A 27100-nucleotide genomic window follows, 5' to 3' on the forward strand; every position below is an offset into this window, starting at 1 on the left:
TCACGTCCTCTGATGGCAACGCATACTGCTGTGCGGGTTGGTGTTCACACATCGATGTTGCGATAGTATTGGAAAGTCTGGTACGTTCTAAATTGGAGTACGCATGCGCCATATGGGATCCTACTCAGACTACACTCATACAAACTCTTGAAGCCATTCAGAATCGCGGCGCACGTTTCATCTTGTCAAATTATTCACGTCATTCCAGTGTCACATCTATGAAGAAAACCCTAAACTTGCCTGACCTTTCGTTGCGTCGAAAGTCATCTCGCCTTAGCCTTTTTCATAAAATATATTATTATAACATCGAGATAAAGGACGTTTTGTTCCATCCACCTCATTACATATCTTCAAGGACCGATCATCGCTTCAAGGTGGGGCTACCTTCTTGTCGCACAAAATTGTGTAATGACTCTTTTGTTCCTAGAACAAGTGTCGCATGGAACCACCTTCCCTCCACAATCGCCAGCATTGCTGATGACCACCAGTTCAAGATCGCTTTACAAGACGCCTTGTAATACTTCTGTTTGTTTGTTTGCTGCACGCCTTGCCATTTCTTCCCCACTCCTTTCTGTAGTGCCTTTGGGCCCTGAAAGTATTTTAAATAAATAAATAAATAAATAAATGGTTGCAAGACGCGTCGGCTCTGGCCTGCTCGAATTATCGGCACTCTTTAATGATTGCATCAACTGCAGAGCACCTTTTGCACAAGAGCAGACTAAACGCGTCGTCAGCAATGCCGTTAGGCACGTGGCCGACCTTCTCAGCTTTTGTTATGTAGTGGTCGGCTTTACGACAAAGTGCCAGCATGTCCTGGATGTATAAGACATAGGACTCCGTGGGGGATTGTGCACGGGAGGCCAGTTGCTGCTTTGCGGCAATGTTAGGGTCAGCTGGTTTGCCAAACAACTCTGCCAAATTCTTGTTGCATTGGTCCCAGCTTATTAGCTCCTGTTCGTGGTTTTCGTACACCTTTACGTGCCTCGTAGGTAGAACAGCAGGTTAGCTAGCATAAGCCTAGGGTCCCATCTGTTGATTCCACTCACGAATTCGCACATAGCCACCCACTCTTCAATGTCGGCACCATCGGTCCCGCAGAAAGTTCCAGGATCTTTGGGCTGCGCAACCACAACCGAAGGTGACAGCGACGCAGCTGGCGACAATGACGTAGGAGGCGGCAACGGCGTTGGTTCCGCGTACTCACCATTCATGGTGCGGACGGTGATGCGACGCCCACTACGGAGCTACGTTTCCAGCCGTGGTACCACGAACCCCCACCATTATGTTACGGGGATACTGTATTTACAATATATATACAAGATGAGTCAGTGTAGTTAAGATGGCTGACCACCAACAACTCGCAGCAGCGAGCGTCTCGCGATCTTCTTCCTCTCTCTTCTTTCGTCCTTCTGTAACAATACCAACTGCACAAAGTACTGATGACACCTTCACCTTCCCCGCAATGCACTTGCACCATCTGCTCTCGCCATCAACAAAAAGAGATAAAAAAAATTGGAGGACGCTTAAGCTTCGCCTTCAAGAGTGAAACGCGACAGCGTTCCCGTCGACCCGCCAAAGGGTGTAAGACAATGCGCTACGGCGCAGCGATCACTTACGAGGCGCCCCGAATCGGACTTTGCACCCACCAATCACGCGGTGAGCGTCGAGCAACGCAGCGTTCGGCGCGGCAACGAAACGTGCGCCTGAGCAAGCGGAACGAACCAAAGAACTCGGTGTCTCGGAGGGGGAAACGATCTACGCCAGCCAAACGTCGTGATCGGCACGGGCAGAGAGATATATAGATAGATAGATAGTGATCTAAAGAAAGGAAGGACGCTTGATTCTGCAACCCGTGAGGGAGTACGGCGAAGCGTCGTCAGGGGAGAGGGAATCGGGGCCGCGACGCGCCTCGCACTGGTCCCCGCACAGCCCCAATGCGCGCGTGGCGCGCCACCTGTCGGGGCAGCGCCGTATATTGAGAGGAGGGGGTCTTCTGTGTTTGCCGCAAGATGGCTCTACGTGTGCGGAAAGCGCAGAAGAAATGTAGCGGAAACGTACTTCGCTACTCGTGTAACTGCAATTTATGTAAGTCACATGCTCATAATTACCGATATACACCGCAGTATAACTTTCTACGGCACGCTTCTAAGAGAACACCGCATTCACTAGAGGCGCTTTTGTACCGCTTCGAAGCATCGAACTCGTGGCTGAGTGGTAGCGTCTCCGCCTCACACTCCGGAGACGAAACGTGCGGTTCGATTCCCACGCAGGCCATGTTCGAAGTTGTTTTTATTTATGAATTGCCTGCCCGGATTTTTCGCTCACGGCCAACGCCGCGGACGCCGACACCGGCTTTTCTGCGCCACGAGCTCCTTAACGCTGTCGCGTTAAGAGCCAATTACAGTTTCATTGACGCATGATGTGCTGCTTCTCATGCAGGCATCGAAGCAATCCTGTATACGCGGCTGCATCTATAGATCTGGCAGGGTGCAGGTCCTCTTATGCATTGCACACGTTGCACATATTGCAAACAGATCATTTGTTTTTGCAGTGCTCACGTATATGGACACACCACCTCAAACACAACTGCCTTGTGTCAGGCTTCCTTCAGTATGTCAGCGTTCTTGAGTGCTGCACGAGCGATTTATCCCCAACTAAACCATGTATTTGAAAAAAGTGAGTGAAGGTCTACTGTGAACTTGTACTCAACTGGGTTCACATGCCGAATAGAATAGCGCAGATGAAACGGGCGGCATGGCTGTTGACGTACGTACTTTCCATTGTTCAACTACTAGTGTCTTTCACTTTCGAAAGTTATCTTTGCCACTGAAAACACAGAGCTCGCTCGTTAAACTTGAATCATCTGAGACCACACGAAACACGCTGTGGCTCACCACCCGAAGTTCCACATGGTTTAGTCACCACATCACACAACACACGAAGTCATGAGTGCGATATTTTAAATCGTTGCAGCGACAAACGGAACTGAAAATTCATTTCCTTCGGCAAAGTTTTCTAGCAGGGCTCGTTCACTCGCCAGTTACGAACTCGATGGACTCGCTACGCTTTCGCGTAACGTGAACAACATCAGCGCCAAGCGAGAGCTGATTATCCAGACTGCGGAGGTCAGAAACATGTTTCAATTTGCTTCGCGCACGACAAAATACACATAGACCAAGCACAGGTGTGGCGGCAATCGTGATTCGGTTGGATGTTTTAGCAGACGATCGCACTGAGACCGGCGGGAACCAGTGGGCAGGTTGGATTTGTCGGCCTTGTTTTAAGTCAGTTCGGATCCACGTCGCACTGAAACAAGTCACGGTCGTCGGTTGTGTGTTGTCGGCCTACTATCGCAACACTGTCTTTTAGGAACACTGTCGCGCGCGTCGTGCGTCCAAAGAGCTCGGACGATCGTTGGTGTCGGCACCTTCGCAGCTGCGGCTATCATAGGCATAATAGCCGGAGGCCTTGTAGACTCCGATTGGTTGACGCCGCTGATGCGTCGCAGCCTCTGATTGGTGCACGCCGGGGGAGCGTAGCCACGCGTCGTTGAACTTCTACCATCGGCAGTCGCCAAAATCTCAGCGCCTTCACGCTTCGACCAGTTCACGACGGACGCTTATGATGTTTTTGACGCATTGGCGCGTGTCGAAGCCTGCCGACGCTTGCCAGTGGTTGGGCCTTTATTTGCGTCGTGTGTGTCTGGTCCATAGCAGCACGTTCGCAGGCCGCTGAAGACAAGAGCTGGTTTTTCTCGCCAAGTGCGCTGTTAGGTAGCTGAGTCCGCAGTCTTGAACTTTTGCATTCAGATGTGGGATAATCCCAATAAGCCCGTCAAGATCAGCCAGGACGGTGAACATCCGAAGAACACACGTCTTGCTGCGTAGTCGCGAGCTGCTGAAGAGGTGACGAGCGCCACTCAGCTCCAACGGGGCAGCACGCAACGTGGTTATCTCGGCACGCCAGAGCAGTTCTAAAAAAAAGTCGCCTGCTTTCACGACTGTAGGAGGATTATTTATTTATTTATTTATTTATTTTATAGATACTGCAATCTCAAATGAGATCATAGCAGGGTGGATATACACAGAAATCTGCAAGCGTGTAAACGCATACAAAATTCATCAGATATGCAGAAATATTGTTATGTATCCTTCACCAAACATTGGTGAAGGATACATAACATACAGGCATATAAACACATAAATTCATAACATTTGGAAGCATTTTTTAAACATTGATAAGGAATTATAGGTAACAATATCAGAATTAAGATTATTCCAGTCGGTTATTTCCTAGGAAAAAATAAATATTTGAAACAGTTACTCCGTGCTTTCATAGGGGTGATTGATAAAGCATGCCTTCGTCTCGTGTTATAACCTGATGAGTAGGTAAACAACTTGGAAGTGTTAACCTTATAATGGCCGTTTACAAGTTGAAAGAGGAGCATTAATCGGCATATACGGTTGCGCGCGGTAACCGGGGGTAATCCACTGCATCTTACGACCTCACCAACAGATGCACGGCCGTATGAATTGAAAGCAAGCCTAGCTACCTTATGCTGCACACGGTCCAGTTCTTTTAATATTGGTTAAAGTGAATGGGTCCCAAATAATTACGGCACATTCCAACAAAGGAGGAATGTAGGAAATGTACGCCAGTAAGCAAACGCTAGATGTATATTGGAAAGCCCGGCGGTACTATTTCTGTTCTCTCGACCCCGTCGCTCCAGACAGATCCAGGCCCGAGCAACACTATCTTGGGACAGCTCACCGAGGCCTTCTCGGCAATGGCTTGCAGGATGGAGAGGATAAATCCGCCATTGACGGCGACAAATGTTCATGCGAGTCCGGACCTCTCTACCGCAATCCCAAACGTCACTGGAGACTGCGCCCAAATCAGTGCCGAATATTGGCCGGAAACATTTCCGTGCGTTGCCTAGTTTGCCCATGGTTTGAACATCAATGGCTAACTGCTCTTCACCTCAAGCTACAAGCTAAGGATTGGCTGATTTCGTCGGCAACAAGGTGTTATTGAAGACAACACTTTATAGATGCGTTTAAATCAGATTTCGTGACTGAGGAAAGCCTTCCGGACTTATGGAGGGGAATGGCCCGACGAGTTCAGAGTCGCGACGAGGATGTGACCAAGTGCATCCGCTAAAAGAAAAAAAAACATGTGCGCCAGGGTGAAGCTAACTCTGCCAGACGTAATTGCCGAGATTGTCTCTGGCCGGCAGAGATGAGTTTCGCGTTACGGGACAGAAGCTTTAAGAGCGTGGACGAGTTACTTCAAGCTGTCAGAGCCTATGAAAACTTCAGAGAAAGCCGCAGAAGACAATTGGCACAAAAGTTCGACAGCTGAAACCGATTGAGTAGTGGGCATCAGCCGTGTACTGCACCAACTTAAGCAGACGATGCAGTACCGTGCGAGAAGGAGGGCACCGCGCGGATGCAGTGCGTTGCTACAACTGCCAACAAATGGGCCACATATGGAGTCAGTGTCCTGAGCCACGGCGGCCACTTCATTGCACGAACTATGAACGCGATGGGCACAGTCCGAAAGCATGTCCGATTCAAGGCTGTGCAACTAATGTGACTAACATTGTACGCAGCACGTCTGCAAAAAGGGCGTACAAAAGCGTTTGTATTGACGGCGAAAGGATGATCGCCCTTCTCGATGCGGGCTCTGATGTGAGCTTGATAAAGCTGATGCATGCCGTGCGGCTGAGCAAGGATATTGTCACGTGGTGGTGACGTTGAATAACACAGTAGCAATACTGTGAACGACAAAGCTAACTTTTATTGGGCGAACCTGTGCCCACAAAACAGGCTACACTTATAGCACAACGATAGCGGCAAACACGCTCGGCGATCGTCGAAAATCTGATCAGCGGGTCAAGCGCGTCGGTTTTTATACAGCAGTCGTCGAATGTTCTAGACTAATCGTTCGGACCCGCGTGCCTTCCACAAAGTTCTACACCATTCGCGTCACGCGATGAAATCAGATAACACAAGGTTCGACGACAACAGAGAGCCGGGTAGAAGCATCGATAACTTTCCAGAAACTTCGGATACATGCAGGCGCGTCCCGCGCTGTGCGATTACATTTGTTAGGCGGCGAAACGTGGTCGCCCGATAAAGATAAGTACACGTGTCAGTACCCCCCTCTTAAAAAGCATCGACTCGATGCTGCAAACAAACGAAAGTAATAAATAAGCACTCGTAGCAAAGAAAAAAAAACAAAATAAGGAAAGTTCGTTAGCGTCCGTAAAACGGTTTAAGACGCACCACGTGGACCACTTCAGGGACGTCGCTGTGAATGCGAAATGCCGTCTGGCACGACTTCATAGTCCAGTGCGCCAATACGTCGGATGACCTCGTAGGGTCCGAAATAGCGTCGCAATAGTTTCTCACTCAGTCCTCGTCGGCGTATCGGGGTCCATACCCAAACACGGTCGCCGGGCTGGTACTCGACGAAGCGTCGTCGGAGGTTGTAGTGTCGGCTGTCGGTACGCTGCTGGTTTTTGATCCGTAGGCGGGCGAGCTGTCGGGCTTCTTCGGCGCGCTGGAGATAGGTAGCGACGTCAAGATTCTCTTCGTCAGTTACGTGCGGCAGCATGGCGTCGAGCGTCGTCGTCGGGTTCATGCCGTAAACCAACTTGAACGGCGTGATCTTGGTTGTATCTTGCACCGCCGTGTTGTAAGCGAATGTTACGTACGGCAGGACGGCATCCCAGGTCTCAGGCACGTACCCAGGATTGTTCTTCGGGGGGGGGGGGGGGGGGGGCACCACCTCCACCATCATCATCATCAGCCTGTTTTATGTCCACTGCAGGACGAAGGCCTCTCCCTGCGATCTCCAGTTACCCCTGTCCTGCGCCAACCGATTCCAACTAGCGCCCGCGAATTTCCTAATTTCATCGCTCCACCTAGTGTTTTGTCGTCCTCGATTGCGTTTCCCTTCTCTTGGTACCCATTCTGTAACCCTAATGCTCCAACGGTTATCTAACCGTCGCATCACATGACCTGCCCAGCTACATTTTTTCCTCTCGATGTCAATTAGAATATCGTCTATACCCGTTCGCTCTCTGATCCAAACCGCTCTCTTTCTCTCTTAACGCTATGCCTAGCAATCTTCGTTCGATCGCTCTTTGCGCGGTCCTTAACTTGCCCTCAAGTCTCTGCCCCATATGTCAGCACTGGCAAAATGCACTGATTGCACACCTTACTTTTCAATAATAATGGTAAGCTTCCAGTCAGGAGCTGGCAATGTCTGCCGTATGCGATCCAACCTATCTTTATTCTTCTGTGAATTTCCTTCTCATGATCAGGGTTCCCTGTGATTAGTTGACCTAGGTAAACGTACTCCTTCACAGTCTTAGTGGCCGACTGGCGATCCTGATCTCTTGTTCCTTTGCCCGGATATTTATCACTATCTTCATCTTCTGCACATTAACATTCAACCCCACTCTTAGACTCTCTTTGTTAAGGTCTCCAATCATTGGTTGTAACTCGTCTGCATTGTTGTTGAATAGAACAACGTCATCGGCAAACCGAAGGTTGCTGAGATATTTGCCGTCGATCTTTACTCCTAAGCCTTCCCAGTTTAATAGCTTGAATTCTTCTAAGCACGCAGTGAATGGCTTTGGAGAAATTGTGTCTCCCTGTCTGACCCCTTTCTCTATAGGTATCTCCCTGCTTTTCTTGTGTAGAATTAAGGTAGCTGTAGAACATCTGTAGATATTCTTACGCGAAGGACGAGTCAGTAAGACGAGAAACTATTTACAGATTATATTTACAACAACGGTTGCAGCGCTGACCAGTTAGATTCTCAGCGCGAGCCCAGTTCGTTCTTCCTCCTTTTTTTCTGGAGTGATGGCGCCTACGCGCCTCGTTCAAACAAACAAATACCACACGCATGTAGCAATATTTTCCAAGCTTTTTACGTAAGCGTTCTGTACTCCTTGATTACGTAGTGCCTCTACGATTGCTGGTATCTGTACTGAATCAAATGCCTTTTCCTAATCTATATAAGCCACATAGAGAGGCTTATTGTACTCTGCAGATTTCGCGATTACCTCATTGATGACAGGGATGTGATCCATTGTAAAGTATCTCTTCCTGAAGCCAGCCTGTTCCCTTGGTTGACAAAATCCAGTGTTGCCCTTATTCTATCGGATATTATTTGGTAAATATTTTATATAATACTGGGAGCAAGCTAATGGTCCCATAATTTTTCAATTCTTTAACGTCTCCTTTATTGTGGATTAGCATAATGTCTGCATTCTTCCAGTTTTCTGGGACCCTTGCAGTCGATAGACACTTCGTATAAAGAGCCGCCAGTTTTCCAAGCATTATGTCTCCTCCATCTTTGATTAAATCGACTGTTATTCCGCCTTCTCCCTCTATTCATCGTTTCACGTCTTGCAGGGCCCTTCTGACCTCATCGCTAGTTATAGGAGAGTTTCTGTATCCTGCTCATTACTGTTTCTAAGTGAGGTGTCGTGACTCCTTTGGGTACTGCATACAGGTTAGCTTAGAATTTTTTCGCTGCTTTTACTATATCTTCGAGTTTGCTGATGATATTATCCTTCTTATCTTTTAGTGCATACATCATGGTTTGTCCTATGCCAGGTTTCTTTTTTACTGATTTCAGGCTGCGTTCATTTTTTACGGCTTTTTCAGTCTTTCTCATGTTATAGTCTCGAATATGAGTTATTTTCGCCTTGTTGATCAGTTTTGACAGTTCCGCGAATTGCGTAACGCTGTGCGGCCGCCAGTCCCATACAACCGCGCAGAGCGCAGGACTCTGCGATTCTAGACGTACTGCGCTCACCGCGAAAGGTTAGAAAAACACCGACATAAGCACAGCAGAGAAGTGGCTAGGTGAGGCGGTTCGACCGATAACTGTAGGAGCGTCATTCAAAACAAGTAATTGTTCTCCACTTCCGGCGGCGTTTTCTCTACTTCCTTTTTAAATAAAAAGATGTTGATCCATAAATATTCTCATAAACAACAGTTAACTTTTTTACTATTCGCTTTTGCTTGCAGTTTGGTTGTTGCCTTGGCTCTCTCCCTTAGTAGATCGCTTAATTTCTCAACTCCTTGCGATTTTTGTTTCCAGTTGCCAATTTTGCACGAAAAGTGCTATACAATTAGGGAAAAACAGACGAGGTAACGGACGACAGTCATCTTGCTTATGGGTTTAAGGGCTATTGCAGGGTTTCATGATGGACGCTCTTTCACATTATTTTATTTCCGACCTTATCTAACCCATATCACGTGTATATGTTCCGGGCATCTGCCAGCGTCGCGGCGAGCCGTAACTCAAGGAAATAATGAAGGAAAGGGATAAGTTAAACGCAATTGGCGTTTTCTCCGGCCGCAACTCGTTCCATGAGAGTACAGACCAGCTGAGTAACAGCCGCATCCCTCTCCTGGTCCCACGATCAGCCTAAACGAAGGAGGTTGAACTAACAAAAGCAACACCTATGCGCCTAACGGTTGAATAGATGGTGACAACTGAACGCATCTCGAGTTAATCGCGCGGGTGCGGAATCTATGAGAAAACTGTCCTTCACATTACAAGAGATGCCGATAACTACCGCCATCTAAAAGGAGTGAAAAAGGCAGCATAATGCTGACCGATAAACAGCTGCCAAGTCTCAACATTGATCTGGCGGTGCTTTAGGAATGTGTAAGGAGTGGTGGCGTGGGTGGGGAGGGGGGGGGGTATGCCACTTGATTTCGGGGGAGGGGGGCGCGGGCCCCCCCCCGCCCCCCCCCCCCCCCCTGGCTACGTGCCTGCCAGGTCTTGTGTTCGACATCGACGTACATTGCTAGGATGTCGGTGAGGGTCTTATTCAGCCGCTCCGTAAGACCATTCGTCTGTGCGTGGTAGGCAGTTGTCCTCCTGTGCCTTGTCTGACTGTGTTGCAGAATGGCCTGGGTGAGCTCCGCTGTAAAGGCCGTTCCTCTGTCGGTGATGAGGACTTCTGGGGTGCCATGTCGCAGCAGGATGTTTTCGACAAAGAATTTTGCTACTTCGGCGGCGCTACCTTTCGGCAGTGCTTTAGATTCAGCGAAGCGGGTGAGGTAGTCCGTCGCCACGACGATCGACTTATTTCCGGTTGTTGACGTCGGAAAGGGTCCCAAGAAGTCCATCCCGATCTGCTGGAATGGTCGGCAAGGAGGCTCGATTGGCTGTATTAATCCGGCTGGTCTTGTCGATGGTGTCTTTCGTCGCTGACAGTCTCGGCATGTTCTGACATAACGGGCGACGTCGGCGGTTAGGCGCGGCCAATAATACCTTTCCTGTACCCTCGACAGCGTCCGGGAGAATCCAAGGTGCCCAGCGGTTGGATCGTCGTGTAGGGCGTGCAATACTTCTGGACGCAGTCCTGACGGGACAACAAGAAGGTAGTTGGCGCGCACTGGCGAGAAGTTCTTCTTTACGAATAGGTTGTTTTGAAGCGAGAACGAAGATAATCCTCGCTTAAATGCCCTAGGGACAACGTCGGTGTGCCCTTCCAAATACTCGATGAGGTTTTTCAACTCCGGGTCTGCTCGCTGCTGTTCAGCGAAGTCTTCTGCGCTTAAAATGCCGAGGAAGGCGTCGTCATCGTCGTCATCTTGCGGTGGCGAGTCAATTGGGGCGCGTGCTAGGCAATCGGCATCAAAGTGTTTTCGTCCGGACTTATAGGTTACAGTGATATCGTATTCTTGCAGTCTTAGGCTCCACCGCGCCAGCCGTCCTGAAGGATCCTTTAAATTCGCTAGCCAACACAATGCGCGATGGTCGCTGACGACTTTGAATGGTCTGCCATATAGGTACGGGTGAAATTTCGCTGTAGCCCAAACGATGGCGAGGCATTCCTTCTCGGTTGTAGAATAATTGCCTTCCGCTTTTGACAACGACCGGCTAGCGTAAGCTATCACGTGTTCATGACCATCTTTTCTCTGGACTAGCACGGCACCGAGGGCTAGGCTACTGGCGTGAGTGTGGATTTCGGTATCGGCGTGCTCGTCGAAGTGCGCAAGTACGGGCGGCGACTGCATGCGTCGTTTGAGTTCTTGAAATACGTCGGCCTGCGGCGTTTCCCACTTGAACTCGACGTCACATTTAGTTAGCTGTGTCAGCGGCTAAGCGATACGTGAAAAGTCCTTGACAAATCGCCTGTAGCATGCACACATGCCAAGAAATCTACGCACTGCCTTCTTGTCGATGGGCTGCGGGAACTTTGCAATGGCAGCTGTCTTCTGCGGGTCGGGGCGGACTCCAGACTTGCTGATGACGTGGCCTAGGAACAGAAGCTCATCGTAAGCGAAGCGGCACTTTTCTGGCTTCAGAGTGAGCCCTGATTACTTGATGGCCTCTAGTACTGTCGCAAGCCGCCTAAGGTGATCGTCGAAATTTTCGGCGAAGACGACGACGTCATCCAAGTAAACAAGACAGGTCTGCCACTTCAACCCTGCTAACACCGTGTCCATCACGCGCTGGAACGTTGCAGGCGCCGAGCACAGTCCGAATGGCATGACCATGAACTCGTAGAGGCCTTCTGGCGTGATGAAGGCGGTCTTTTCGCGATCTCTCTCGTCGACGTCTATTTGCCAGTAGCCAGACTTGAGATCCATCGACGAGTATTTTGCGTTGCAGAGCCGATCTAATGCGTCGTCTATCCGTGGTAGGGGGTATACATCCTTCTTTGTGATTTTGTTCAGTCGACGATAATCGACGGAGAAACGTGAGGTGCCGTCCTTTTTCTTCACCAAGACAACAGGGGATGTCCACGGGCTTTTCGACGGCTGGATGATGTCGTCGCGCCGCATTTCGTCGACTTGGTGCCTTATAGCTTCACGTTCTCGCGGCGAAACTTGGTAGGGGCTCTGGCGGAGTGGTCGAGAGCTCTCCTCGGCTATTATGCGATTCTTGGCGACTGGTGTTTGTCGAATCCTCGATGACATCGAAAAGCAGCCTTTGTATCGTTGCAGCAGACTTCTGAGCTGCTGTTGCTTAATAACGGGGAGACATGGATTAATGTCGTAGTCTGGTTCAAGAACCATGGTCGTCGGGGTAGATGCGGCGGAATCCGAGAGGACAAACGCATTACTGGTTTCCAGAATTTCCTCGATGTACGCGATCGTCGTGCCCTTGTTGATGTGCTTGAACTCCTGGCTGATGTTTGTCAGCAATACTTCAGTTTTCCCTCCATGCAGTCGAGCGATCCCTCTTGCGACGCAAATTTCACGGTCTAGCAGTAGACGTTGGTCACCCTCGATGACGCCTTCTGCGTCGGCAGGCGTTTTGGTGCCTACGGATATGACGATGCTGGAGCGAGGCGGGATGCTGACTTGACTTTCGAGCACACTTAAGGCGTGGTGACTACTAGAGCTCTCCAGCGGTATCGCTCGATCTTCCGACAGCGTTATGGACTTCGACTTCACGTCAATGATTGCGCCGTGTTGGTTCAGGAAGTCCATGTCAAGAATGACGTCTCGCGAACACTGTTGGAGGATAACGAAGGTGGCAGGGTAAGTCCGGTCATGAATGGTTATTCTTGTCGTACAGATTCCAGTCGGCGTAATGAGGTGTCCTCCAGCGGTCCGATTTTGGGGACCCCCCCATGCAATCTTAACCTTCTTCAACTGGGCGGCGATGTATCCACTCATTACGGAGTAATCGGCCCCTGTGTCGACTAAGGCAGTGACTGCGTGGCCGTCAAGAAGCACGTCGAGGTCGGTGGTTCTTTGTCTGGCATTGCAGTTGGGTCTTGGCGTCGGATCACGGCTGCATCGTGTTGAACTGAAGCTGGAACGTCGCGTCGTCAAGTCGTCTTTCGTCGGTGTAGTCTTGGCTTCCCGACTTCTTCGGAACGGCGGCGTGTCGTCATTCGGCTGTCGAGATGGTTTCTTCGTCGTCTTCGTCGGCTACGGAGGATCTTCGTCAGTTCGTCGAACAGCAACCGCACCTCCATCGGTTGCTGCTTTTAGTTTTCCGGATATAGGCTCGCAGAGCGGCCCCGGGCTGGGCCGGTGTATGGTCTGCGGCGACAGGTAGCGGCCAGGGGACGGCGAATGGGACGGTCGTCGAGGGCTCCATGGAGTAGCGGCGAGGTAGTCGGCGATGTCACGTGGGCGCTCTCCAAGCTGTGGACGCGGCGCGTTGACGGCGAACCCTCTCAGTCCCAAGTCGCGGTATGGGCATCGGCTATACACATGGCCGGCTTCTCCGCAGTGATAGCAGAGCGGGGGGTGGTCGGGGGCTCGCCAAATGTCTGTCTTCCTCGGGTAGCTGCGCTGGGCGACGGGTGGGCATGTTGGCGGCGGCGGTGGTGGTCGACGGAATTGCGGCGTTGCAGGGCCCTGACGCGGTCGTGGAGGGAGACCTTGACGGCGGGCGACGGCGGCGTAGGTCATCGCTTCTGGCTGGGGCTGCGATGATTGTGGTTGTAACTCGGGAACTCCGAGCGATCACTGAACTTCTTCTTTGACAATTTCGGCGACTGCGGCCACTTGAGGTTGCGATGAAGGGAAGATCCTTTGAAGCTCCTCTCGTACGACTGCCCTGATGGTCTCGCGCAGGTGGTCGGTGGCCAGTGACTGAAGTCCGGCGTTGTTTGTCGAGCTCGTGCGGCGGTTGAATTGCCGGTTCCGCATTTCGAGTGTCTTCTCAATGCTGGTGGCCTCGCGAAGGAACTCTTCTACGGTCGTCGGTGGGCTTCGTATCATTGCGCCGAAAAGTTCCTCCTTTACACCACGCATCAGCAGGCGGACTTTCTTCTCTTTGGACATTTCCGGGTCGGCGTGGTTCATTCGGTTCACAGACGGTTCATTTCCTCAGTGAAGATCGCGATCGTCTCATTCGGCAGCTGTGCTCTGGTCTTCAGTAGAGCTTGGGCTCGCTTTTTTCGCACGACGCTTGTAAATCTTTGCAGAAAGCCGCTTCGTAACAGGTCCCACGTCGTCAAGGTGGCTTCTCGATTCCCGAACCACGTCCTGGCGGCGTCCTCCAATGCGAAATAAACATGTCGCAGCTTGTCGTCGCTTGCCCAGCTGTTAAACGTAGCGACCCTCTCATACGTTTCCGGCCAGCTTTCCGGGTCCTCAAATGTGGAACCGCGGAACGTCGGTGGTTCCCTGGGCTGCTGCAGCACAATGGGGGACGCTGGGGCTGCCATTGGAGTTGCCTTGGACACAATCTTCTTGGTCTCAGGTAGAAGTCCGTGCTCCGGGGGCAGCTGTTGAAGACGGCGGCTTGCTCGATCTACCGGGACGGCGCTGGTGTTGTCTTTGCGGTCCGGGCTTGAATTACGGCTTGTCGGGGGTGTCCGGTACATGAACGTGAAGCACCTCCACCAGATGTCACGTGGTGGTGACGTTGAATAACACATTAGCAATACTGTGAACGACAAAACTAACTTTTATTGGGGGAAGCTGTGCCCACAAAACAGGCTACACTCATAGCACAACGATAGCGGCGGACACGCTCGGCGATCGTCGAAAATCTGATCAGCGGGTCAAGCGCGTCGGTTTTTATACAGCAGTCGTCCCATGTTCTAGACTAATCGTTCGGACCCGCGTGCCTTCCACAAAGTTCTACACCATTTGCGTCACGCGATGAAATCAGATAACAGAAGGTTCGGCGACAACATACAGCCGGGTAGAAGCATCGATAACTTTCCAGAAAGTTCGGATACATGCAGGCGCGTCCCGCGCTGTGCGATTACATTTGTTAGGCGGCGAAACGTGGTCACCCGATAAAGATAATTACACGTGTCAATATTTTGGCACCATCCGGGGCGGCCATACGCGGAATCGGTGGAGAGCAGTCATCGCTCGGTGAGCTAGATTTAAAGGTGCGAGCCTACGATGTCTAACTTCCTGATGTACACTTCTACATGGTCAGTGACGACGCCTTTGTCGGACCGGACGTCGTCATTGCTACTGACGTGATCGACTTGCCCGATCTGCTCATGGTCCGTACTAATGGGTTTACCCATTAGCTGAATCAAAGGCAAGCACAAGATCCGACAGGCATTGTCGCAGAAATGAAAAGACCGAGAAAAGTCGTCAATGTCGCGAAAACGTTGAGGCTACGCCGCGAATGGTTCTGTCCGGGTCGGGAACGCTTTCTCTTGATGCGCCTGATGGTTTCAGCGTCCCAGTTGCGAACTGCAATAACGTCAAATTGCACATGCAGCAAGGAGAAATACTCATTCATCCACCCGTTCCTCGCAACATGCCAGATAAAGTTTTACTGACCACCAATACGGAGGCCCATGAGCTGCAACTGATACATACATTGCACACAGCCTATAGATATCTATACTTCGCCAGACCACATTACAAATACGTACTATGGATTATCGCCGCCACATCCAGATCAGGTTGCTGTAATATTGAAAGGATGTCGCAGCTGGACATAAGTGACCTTTAATAGACATTCCTTTTAGGGATATAGGAGGCTCAAAGAATATTAATCGATCTTTCCTGATGACGCTACAATGAGGTGCATGCCTGCAAGAGCTGCAGCAGATATACTATCGAACACCAATGCGCACAGCAGAGCGTGTGGCCGAAGCACAACCGAACACACATTGTGTTGCGTCGGTCAGCCATCATTTGTACCCATGCATGCGCATCTGGTTTCGACGCGGTTTGCGGAGCTGCTTGTCCTATTGCGATTACGTGACCTGTATTTTGTTTTAAGCTTGTATAGTGCCATTCTCATACCTGCAATTAGTTTCTACGATTTATTATCTGCGATTTAATTTGTCTTCGATGGTGCATCTGCTGAGGTAGACTAATGCCCCAGGTACCAACTATTACGCCGCCATTTCGGACATTACAAGATCATTCGGCGAATTGGCGCACTCGATTTTGAGGTCGTGCCAGATGGCATTTTGCTGTCACCGCGGCGCGCCGCTCACCATCTAAAATGGTCCCCCCTCCCCCCCCCCCCCCACAAAAAATTGTAGCGCTAAAGGAAGAGAAAACAGGATGAGAAGGTTTGCAGTATCACGCAAACATTAAGAAAAATAACGTAACGACAACAGTTGCAAAGTTCAAATACATATTTTTTCATGTAAAAAAAGAGAAAATGGAATGATCGTAGTTTGCGTCCATTTATTTCTTCTACATTTGCACTTATATTCGTTTTCGCGGGTTTCCGTCTCTACAGTTCAGTAGGTGCATGCATTCGCAAAGGTTAAAGGTAGTCGGTACGCCTGTATGGTTTTGTTTACCGAGTTCGCGGCCGCCTGCACACGTGAGATTTCGAAACACCGCAATGCCAGAACATTTTAGCAATCGCTCTATATTGATTTAACCATCGCGGTCAGGTAAACACAGCTGTCGCGGCTAAATCAGTTTTTAGGCATGTAAGATTATGAAATGGGTTGCAGAAATTTCGGAAGCGCGCTGCCGATACGTACCTACTGAGATTCCCCCCCTTGTATGATCGAAACGAGCGCATCGTGCACGTTATTATTGTTTTAAACGCGAGTAGCGGTATGATCTCTGTGTCCCAGAGAACCCGGTGGTGGAGTCTTCCCATTCATTCGGGAGCGAAAGGTTCCGCGTATATATATATATACGTAGCGCGTATGTATGTACGCATATTCGTTTTCGCGGATTTCCGTTTGTACTCCTGTAGACCACGAGCACGTACTTGCAACTGAAAATTGCATGTATTGAAAGTGCGGCGGCAAAAAAGGACGTCAGTAGGTTTCCCGCACGAAGTTTACAGACAATGCCTAAGTGATCGCATACGCTTAGGCTGTAGCTTAAAGGAGGCGTCGTATAAGCGCTTTCCAACCATAGAGCAAGGCGGATTCCAAGGTCGCGTATTTTACGCGGCGCTCAGAACTATTGTTTGGTGGCCCGTCTCGCTACTGAGGATTTGCCTCTGAGCTAAAGTCTATGTCAACACATCTATCGCGGACAAATCAAAGAAGTTTTTAGGCACGTAGGGCCCTCTGGGCTGTACTTGTCGGCGATAAGGTAGCTTCGCCACCTACGGGATTATCTGACTGAGCTATGTCGAATGCTCGGTTGCCATAGTCGTCAGTTCGAATCCTTCTATATGGATTTTTTTTTTATTTTGGCAATGGTGAGCTTGAAATTCGCCTCCGCTAGAGCACATCTGCAGGCTTGGAGTGACGCCTCACATGGGCAAAATATGCCGAGAGCGAGTGGGGCTATACTAATCCAGGTACAACCAAATCAGGAAGGCCCACTAAGCTTGAACAAATACACTCCCTCACCAGAAAAGGAATGGGCCTCCCCGGTGCAGTATTCGGCCAGTACCTCCCGAATGACACCTACAATCAACCCATGGCCCTCAGGCCGCAGCAGCTGCGGAGCACAAGACCAACGCGGCGGTCAGATCTGTAACGCAGCAGAGGGTGTCAAGAATCTCTGGGTCCGGACAGGCCGCCAGTGGAAACTGACCCGGTCAACATTTGTTTGCCGATTTCCGTCAAGTGACGCCAGCTTACCAGGACTCTTTGAGGAACTATCAGACATTAATTCTTTGAGATATTATCGGCGTTAGTGAGATTAGAACTGGTGAGGCTAACACATTGCTGAATAACAGCCATGTCCTCTGCTATAGAGGACTCCCAGATAAGAAGCAATACCGGGTAGGATTACTAATCCATAAGGACATAGCGGGCTACATTGACGAATTCTAAAGCATTAATCGTAATAGTCGTAACCAAGCTTAATAAGAGGTATAGATTAAAGGTAGTACATGCCTACGCTCCAACATCCAGTCACGATGATGGTGAAGGGGATCAGTTTTATGAAGATGTTGAATTAGTGATGAGAAAAGGGCAAACTCAGCATACTGTAGTAATGGACGACTTCAATGCAAAAGTGGGGGAAAAGTAGGCTGCTGAACAAGCGATTGGAAAATACGGCATTGATTCTAGGAACGGTAGAGGAGAGATTCTGGTAGAATTCGCAGAAAGGAATAAGCTTCGATTAATGAACACCTTTCTGAGGAAACGCAGCAACAGAAAGTGGACATGAAAAAGCCCTAATGGTGAAACAAGAAATGAAATTGTTTTCATACTTTCTGCTGATCCCAGCATAATGGAGGATGTAGAAGTGTTAGGTTGGGTAAAGTGCAGTGATCACAGATTAGTGAGGGCTAAGATTCCCCTCAATTTGAAGAAACACTAAAATTGGTCAAGAAGAAACAAGTCAACTTAGAGGCAGTAAGGGTAAAAGCAGACAAATACTGGCTCGTGCTTGCAAAAAAATATGCAGCCTTACAACAGAGAGATAAAGTTGACATATAGCTAATGAACAAAGTGGTAACTGGGCTGGCTTGAGATGCAGCAATTGAAGTGAAAGGCAATGCACCAAGGCAACCAGTAGGCAAGCTCTCCCAAGCAACTAAGGACCTAATAAAGAAATGACAGAAATGAAAGTGTCCAACTCAAGAGATAAGGTAGAATTGCCGGAATTGTCAGAAGTGATGAACAAGGCGAAAATATGTCATATTCGAAATTATAACATGAGAAAGACTGAAAAAGCCGTAAAGAATGGACGCAACCTGGAATCAGTGAGAAGGAAACTTGGTATACGACCAACCAAGGTGAACGCACTGAAAGATAAGCAGGGTCGTATCTTCAGCAATCTCGAAGGTATAAAATCTCGATAAAAGCAGCGGAAGAATTCTATACTGACCTGTACAGAACCCAGAGCATTCAGGAGTACTCTATCCAAAACAACAATGAACAGGATACAGAAACTCCTCCTATAACTAGCGATGAGGTCAGAAGGGCTTTGCAAGACATGAAACGACGAAGAGCGGTGGGAGAAGATGGAGTCTTCATTGTATCAAGTGTATCATTCATTTAATCAAAGATGAATGATACACGTTACTTGGGAAACTTCCGGCTCTTTATACGAAATCTCTATCGACATGCGACGGTCACAGAAAACTGGAATAATGCAAACATTATACTTATCTACAAAAAGGGAGACGTTAAAGAAGTGAAAAATAATAGGCCCATTAGCTTACTCCCAGTGTTATATAAAATATTCACCAAAATATTCTCCAGTCGAATAAGGGGCACACTGGACTTTAATAGACCAAGGGAACAGGCTGGCTTTAGGAAGGGATACTGCACAATGGATCACATCCCTGTCATTAATCAGGTTATTGAGAAATCCGCAAAGTACAGTACTAGAGGCATTACGTAACCAAGGAGTACAGACGGCTTACGTAAATACCTTGGAAAATATGTAGAGGTTCCATAGCTACCTTAATTTTACACAAGAAAATCAGGAAGATACCTATAAAGAAAGTGGTCCGACAGGGAGGCATAATCTCCCCAATGAGATTCACTCCGTGGTTGGAATAAGTATTGAAGCTATTAAACTGGGAAGGCTTAGGAGTAAAGATCGAGGGCGAATATCTCAGCAACCTTCGGTTTGCCGGTGAGATTGTTCTATTCAGCAACAATGCTGACGAATTAAAACAAATGACTCAGGACCTTAACAGAGTGAGTGTGAGAATGGGGTTGAAGATTAACATGCAGAAGACAAGATAATGATGATTAAATAGAATTATGGGGTTTTACCTGCTTAAATCACTTTCTGATTGGGAGGCATGGTGTTTACCTAGGCCAAATAATCACATGGAACCCTGATTGTGAGAAGGGAATTCCTAGATAATAAAGTGTTGGGTTGCATACGGCAGACATTGTCAGCTCCTGACTGGAAGCTTACCATTACCTTTGAAAAGGAAGGTGTACATCAGTGCATTTTACCTGTGCTGACCTAGGGGGCAGAGACTGGGAGACTGACAAAAAAGCTTGTGAACAAGCTAAGGACCGCGCAAAGAGCGATTTGGATCAGAGAGCAATAGGGTATAGCTGATATAAAATTGAAATTAGGAGAAAAGATTGGACCTGGGCAGGTCATGTAATGCACCGGATATTTAACCGTTGGGCCATTAGGGTGACAGAATGGGTACCAAGACAAGGGAAACGCAATCGAGGACGGTAGAAAACAAGGTGGAGGGATGAAATGAAGGAATTCGCGGGTGCTATTTGGAATCGGTTGTTGCAGAACAGGGGTAATTGGAGATCGAAGGGAGAGGCCTTCGTCCTATAGTGCACATAAAACAGACTGATAATGGTCATGATGATGATGTGCGGCTTAAGCCGTTCTGCCAGCGCTAACAACCTTTGAGACTTCACATACTTGAACATTGCACTTTTTTTGGACTGTGTCACTTTGGAGTTTGCTTGTTTGTTGTTTTGTTGGTTTTCTTTAATAAGTGCCCTTTTGTTTTTAGCTGTCCCGTTTGGTTTGCAGCATGGGGACGATGCTTTTGGGAGGGGGTCATTGACACATGCACTTGTCTTTTTCTGTGGACCGCTTTTCACCATCTGACAAATGCTATCGCTAAGCGCGCGACGCGCCCGCATGTATTGGAAGTTCCTATAATGTTATTGATTGTTCTTTTTGCTCTCTTGTCACCGAACCTTGTGTAATCCGATTTCATGTATGCGCGATGCGAATGGTGCAGAACTTTCTGGAAGACACGCGGGCACCAGCGATTGCTCTGGACCTTCGATGACTGATGTATAAAGACCGACGCGCTAAGACCGGCCGATCAGATTTTTGATGATCGCTGACTGTGTTCGCCGCTGTCGCCGTTCTTTGAGCGTAGCCTGTTTTTGAGGGCACAAGTTGGCCCAATAAAATGTTAGTTTCGTCATTCCCAGTTTTGCTGCTTTCTGCACAGTCACTACTACGTGACAATATCCTCATTAATCGCGCCCTAATTGACTTCGCTATAATTGACATGGGTAAAGAAAGCACAGGAATGTGTTGCGCTCACTTCAAAAATGCCTCCACATGGCCGGCGAACAAAAGTGGAAGGTCTGCAAATTTCTGCAATGTCACGGTTGTTCAGGTGTTAGCCACCACAATTCTTACTTTCTTCCAACTTTTTCTCGAACCGCCCGCCAGCTAACACCAACGCTGCGGCCCGTACTCCCGCTGATAGTACGCTCTTATCATTCAGCTGGCCTCCGATGCACGGAAAGTGAATACTCGGTGCTCTTAGCGCAGGATTAACCGCAAGATCTCTGTATACGAGGCGTCGCAACAGAAAGCTCGGCTCGAGGCACTGCCCACGCAATCAGCACCAACTGCGCCAAAGCCAGGCGCTGGTAAGTACCTTCAGCAGCCCTCATTTTATGACGCAGCGCTTGTTCAGCACATTCTCAGTGGCGCTTTTGAAATTGCCTTATTTGTATGGCTCGCCCAATGTCAATAAATATCTTCGACAAATACCAATAAAGTGCTGCCTAGTCTGGCTCTTCTTTAGGAAAAGAAAAAGAAAGTGTTGGCACTGAGTTTGAGAAGGGAAATTTTATGGCAAAGTTACGTTGAGTATTGTTTGAAATCTTTCAACTTGAGATAATAGAACTGGTGAACTGCTCAGCCTGAACAATTACACGAATGACTTCGCGAGAAAGACGCTGTTCGAAAAACTGAGCAAGAGTGCTATCTTATTTACTTGCTTTACCGCGCTATGGTTGGTCATTTTAGAGAATTTTAGCTTGGCCCGTAGTCGAATAAACGCAGGCGGACTGGGCGTTGGGGCGGAGGCGTAATCGTGAGCGGCCTGCATGGGGCTTCCACTTGGAGGCGCAGAGCTCAACCAGACAAACACAGATAATATTGCAGGTGTAAATTTTGGGCAGCAACACGACTACGCCACTTCCAAAAAGTTACACCACCAGCGAAGTAGAATATACTTTGTTACTGCAATATTGGCTGTTTTTGTTTGTTTGAGCTCTGCGCGACCAGGTGGCTGCACCATGCATGCCGCTCACGTATACGCGTCCACCAAATTTCCCCAACGCCCAGTCAGCCTGCGTTTACTCGAATACCGGACAAGCTAAAGCTCTCCATTCTTTGAAGCACTTGTCGGATCTTATTAACGCCTAATAGAGTAATCTGCAGAGATGAGCTCAACACTCAAAGCTATAGATTAGGCTTTCTTTTCCAAATTACTGTTGTTATAGTATGTGAGACGTGACAATTAACGTTAGCAATGTACATCACTCTGAACACGAGGCAACACAGGTACCACCTTGTAGACCGTTTTTTCATGGGCGCCACCATATATTGCTTCGCAATGGCGCCATCTACGGGCAGTCAGCATGCTGCCTTGGCAGGCTCGGCGGCAGTTTCATGCGTTTGTTTTAGCGCTTGCGCGGTCTATTTAGTTTGACGTGGCGTTTTCTACGTGGTAAATGGTTCCGTGAGACGTACTTAAGTGGTTTAGGTCGGTATGGCCCGACCTTCTGCCCGACATATGCTCTCTTTTGCCAGCCAGTTTCGGTTTCAAGCAGCCTCCCAAGGCGAACTAATTGTTCGCATAGCTTCCACACGAACGTAAAATTTGATCGCTGGGATAGGTAGTGTTGCGGACGGGCACCAAAGTACTCATTTGACGTAGCCACCTATTGTTGATAAATAAAAATGTTACTTACCGTAACATCGTTAATTACGCACGTAATTGCGGAAATCGCTCCATATCTACAGGCTGCCAATTCGAATGGTAAACATAACGTTACCGTAATTTATATTTTGCGTATTTGAAATATTTGGTGCAGCTGAAAAAATCTGTATGTATCATGCTGGTTCACCAACTGCAGCGAACGCTGTAGGGAGCAATGCCACAGGCCTTATGCAGGAAGCTGGCGTAGTCATATAGGTATTTCAAGCCTACTAAACTTGTAATGCGTGAGAAGGATGCCGGTGTATCACAAATATTTCATAGCGCCTGCCGCTTAGATGTTTCTTGGTTGCCTTATGTTGGTCGTACACGAGCATCCGCTCTTATGTTTTATGTTTCAGTCCTTACTCCAGGCGACAAGAAAGTGAGCAGATTAACCATTTCATGCAGAGACACCGGTTTTCTTCGTTGAATTAAAACCGATATACAGAAAATAATTCACAACACATACACCGCGGCTGATAACGCGCGTCAAATGTTCGCGCCCCCAAGAGATGTTTCCGCGTACTGTAATTACCGATGCACCGAAAGGCTTCCGAGCCGCCGTGGTTGCTCAGTGGCTATGGTGTTGGGCTGCAGAGCACGAGGTCGCGGGAACGAATCCCGCCCACGGCAGCCACATCTAGATGGGGGCGAAATGCGAAAACGCCCGTGTACCTAGATTTAGGTGCACGTTAAAGAGCCCCAGGTGGTCGAAATTTCCGGAGTCCTCCACTAAGGCGTGCCTCCTAATCAGAAAGTGGTTTTCGCACGTAGAGCCCCATATTTAAATTTTGAGAGGCCTCCCTGACGACCTTATATGAACGGACATTGCGTAAATTTCACAGGGTACGATCTAAAACATCTCGAAATCGTTCCCGCACACGACAGCAATACTTTCAAGCAGCGCCGCGCCGGATCGCACAAGCCAGAGAGGAGGAAAGGCTCGCCGCACGCCCTTTCTTCCTGGCCCGACGAAAATGTCTATAGGTTCAGTGTTTGTGCAAAACCTCTGAACACCACAAAAAGGGTCAAATTAGAGCTCCGATCCTCTTACACGGGCCTTCTTCGCGATATAACGCGCTCGCTACTGAAGTTTGTGTTTATGTTAAGGTACTTTCAGTTTATTTTCTTGAAGAAGCGAGGACGTTGTCGTTACAGGGCGGGTCTATATTAGGGGTGTCGTTCGCTTAAGGCATGGGCGATTTGAAAGTCAGCTGCTATGGAGCACCGTCACCAGCCTAGGTTGCTTAGTGGCTATGATGTTGGGCTGCTAACGACGAGGTCGCGGGATGGTACCCGGGCGACGGCAGCCGCATTTGGTTGGGGGCGAAATGCGAAAACACCCGTGTACTTAGGTTTAGCTGCACGTTACAGAATCCCCTGGGGTCCGAATTTGCGGAGTCCACCACTAAGGCGTGTCTCATGAGCAGAAAGTGGATTTGGCACGTGAAACCCCATAGTTTAATTTTTTGAATGGGGCACCTTCCTTCAATATGATTATTGCACCATCCCAGCGGGTATCCGGTGCTCATATTTTGTGTGCACTCTGCCGTTGCAACTGTTGTAAACTTGGCCTTCTTGCAGATTCATACGAAGTTAGATTTAGCCCATTGTACCTCATAGACAATAGGTGCAAACTTAAAACAATTTAGAAGATCGCGTCTCAGTCTACATATGGCTGCATGCGTACTTTGTAAATGAACACAATTTGCTGTTTTGTTTATTGCATTCAACGGCTTAATCTATACGTGACACGTAGGCGATCGCTTCACATTTAGATTCTTGGTTACAATGAAACATGGTCTTTGTTGTAAATATTTGTTAAGCGTCTGTTTCGTAGCTTTCCGAACAATGTACTTCACATGGGATTCTGATTCAGGGCTATCGACATTTCAGATGCGTGCATATCTAGCGGAGCTAGTAGGAAGCTTTTATTCACGAAGCTTCCCACGACAGCACATATACAAGCAAGGAAGTCGTCTTTGAGAAAGCGTTTATAATTGCAAACACAGGTACAACTGATTTAGCAGGCCGTGCTTACATTTTATGATTCTTTAAAAATTAGGTTACCTTAATCACTGTCGATAAAAAGGTGGTCAAGAATAACTTGAACTAGGCCTATTTGGTATTTACTGCACGAACTATTGATCGCTAAAAAAGGCAAGGACAGTGAAATAAACACGAACAACGGAATGGGCGCCACTTTTTACAACTATGTTATTCTGGACAGACGCGCTAGTATATATGTGCATAAAGATTTCACATGCGCAGAACACAAGTATTAGTTAATATGTCGAGACACCTCAACGGGGTAACCACTTGTCGAAGGAGCTGGTGCCCGTGTCACACAACCTAATGACAGTCACTGATAGCTGAAATTTTGTTTTTTGTACAGGATATGCTTCCATCAAATCGAATGCAGTCTCGTCCTTGCTCATGGCTAGAATTTATTCTCAGGGAAATGCAGCTACGGTTAGTAGTGTGCAATCAACTGCGCCAAGTCGTCTTTCTTTAACTTTAGATCATTCTTTCTTGCCCCGATCATTGAAGCAGCGGCCCGTTGGTCCAATGCTGTATTTACCGCAAGTCACCGAGGTGTGGTATACAACTCGTGCAAAAAATTGGAGGACGCTTAAGCTTCGCCTTCAAGAGTCGAACGCGATAGCGTTATCGCACCCCGTTCACACCGCCTACTCAAACGCGCTACGCCAGCCAAACGTCGCGATCGGCACAGATAGCCGGGCCCCGACGCCCCATGAAGGCGGACGCGATCATGGGGCGAGTGGCGCGCCACGTGTCGGGGCAGCGCCGTACATTGCGAGAAGGGGGTCTTCTCTGTTTGCCGCAAGATGGCTCTGCGTGTGCGCAGAGCCCAGAAGAAATGTAGCGGAAACGTACTTCGCTACTCGTGAAACTGCGACTTCTGTAAGTTACATGGTCATAAATACCGATATACACCGCAGTATAACTTTCTACGACACGCTTCTAAGGCAACACCACATTCACTAGAGGCGATTTTGTCCTGTTCTGATGGAACGAACTCGTGGCTGAGTGGTAGCAACTCCGTCTCACACTCCGGAGACCCTGGTTCGATTCCCACCAGCCCAACTTGCAAGATGATTTTTATTTATGGAAGTGCCTTCTGGGATTTATCGCTCACGGCCAACGCCGCTGACGCCGGCCACACCGGCTTTTCTGCGACACGAGCTCCTTAAAGCTGTCGCGTTAATATCAAGCTTACGGCTTGGCATGATCTACGAAATGCGAAGCGTCCTTGGCAAGTCCTCCTGAGCTTTTAGAGCGCAGCGTTTGAGCGGCTGTTCCTTCGTTGAGCGTCGGTGTGCCTCGGCCATGGAGTAATATAGCAAACGCAAAGGATCAGCACTCCTGTTGGCCCCTGCTGCCTATTTTGGTGAATAACACAGCTAGGGGTATCTGCGAAGCGCATCAACCTCCAAGATGGCTGCCGCACGCCGCCGAATCTCGGAGGCCGTGAGTTTGTTTTCTTTTTTTTGTGTGGCCAGTAACGTTACATGCATCATGGAGTGATTTCATGTAGGCGCTTGCGAAGCTGTTGACATGTTGCGACGACGAGCGCACAAAGCTGTTATTTCACTTTATGTTAGATTTATTTAAATTCATATTCGTTATGTTTTATGCTAACTTATCACGACAATCATGCCAACTGTTAATAACAAAGTACAACTTTATCGTTCGTGGTATTCTATTTCTAATAATTCACACGAGAAGGAGTATCGTAAATAAATGTGTCATGCTCTTTCAATATCACTCACCTTGCTGAACAGCGATGAAGGGGACCATAAAAACGGGGAAAACTGCGAAATGCAAGTAATGGAGAATGCTGAAAAAACAAATGGCGTGATGACATTAAACTTTACACAAGCATAACAGCCCACACAAGACACATTGCAAGTATTGACATAAGGAAGAAAAACCGCACTGACAAGCCAGCAATTGACTTACTCAAAATGAGATTGGCTTAGAACGAATAAGTATGACGCTGTTTCTTGTACTTCTAGAAGGCAGGGTGAATTAAGGAAGCAAAATAATGTGAATGGTTGTTTGATAAAATAAAATGGATGCATAACCAATTGGATAAGCGCTAATATCATCATCTCTAACGCGAAATCGAGTGCGCTCCGCAATAGACAGCTGCAAGACATTTGCAGCACAGTGTTAGAATCGCACCGCTGGCACGAGTTGTTGGGTTCTCGGTGCTGACGCCCGTTATTGCCAATGGGTCGCAAGCCCCAAGGGTAGCGTTGGCCTGGCGGCCTGGGGCACTGGAAGCATCCGAAGGTCCCGGCAAAGCATGAGAAGACTGGTAACAGAACAACTTGTTTATTCTAACATAGCAAAAGAGCGGCCGGTCAGTTCGACCGAAGTGGAGAGACGGGAGAGCACGTAACTCAACAGTACATATCGGAGCCTCTCTCCTGGCGTCCGGGGGCAGCTGCTCTTATACTCTCGGCGTCGCGGTCCAAAAGGGAAGGTCACGGGATGAAGGTCACGGGATGAAGGTCACGGGACGGCGGAGCATGAG

General features: G+C 48.6%; 1 protein-coding gene across 1 annotated transcript in view; it reads left to right on the plus strand.

Moving 5' to 3' along the window:
• Positions 1–27100, plus strand: part of LOC126535802 (testis-specific serine/threonine-protein kinase 3-like) — a 291567-nt gene that overhangs the window by 181223 nt on the left and 83244 nt on the right. The window contains exon 6 of the mRNA XM_055072181.2: positions 21096–21196. Coding sequence (XP_054928156.2) covers positions 21096–21196 — 101 coding nt within the window. The remainder of the gene's footprint in view (positions 1–21095; positions 21197–27100) is intronic.

The sequence above is a fragment of the Dermacentor andersoni genome, chromosome 3 (assembly GCF_023375885.2).
Source record: "Dermacentor andersoni chromosome 3, qqDerAnde1_hic_scaffold, whole genome shotgun sequence".
NCBI classification, from domain to species: Eukaryota; Metazoa; Arthropoda; class Arachnida; order Ixodida; family Ixodidae; genus Dermacentor; species Dermacentor andersoni.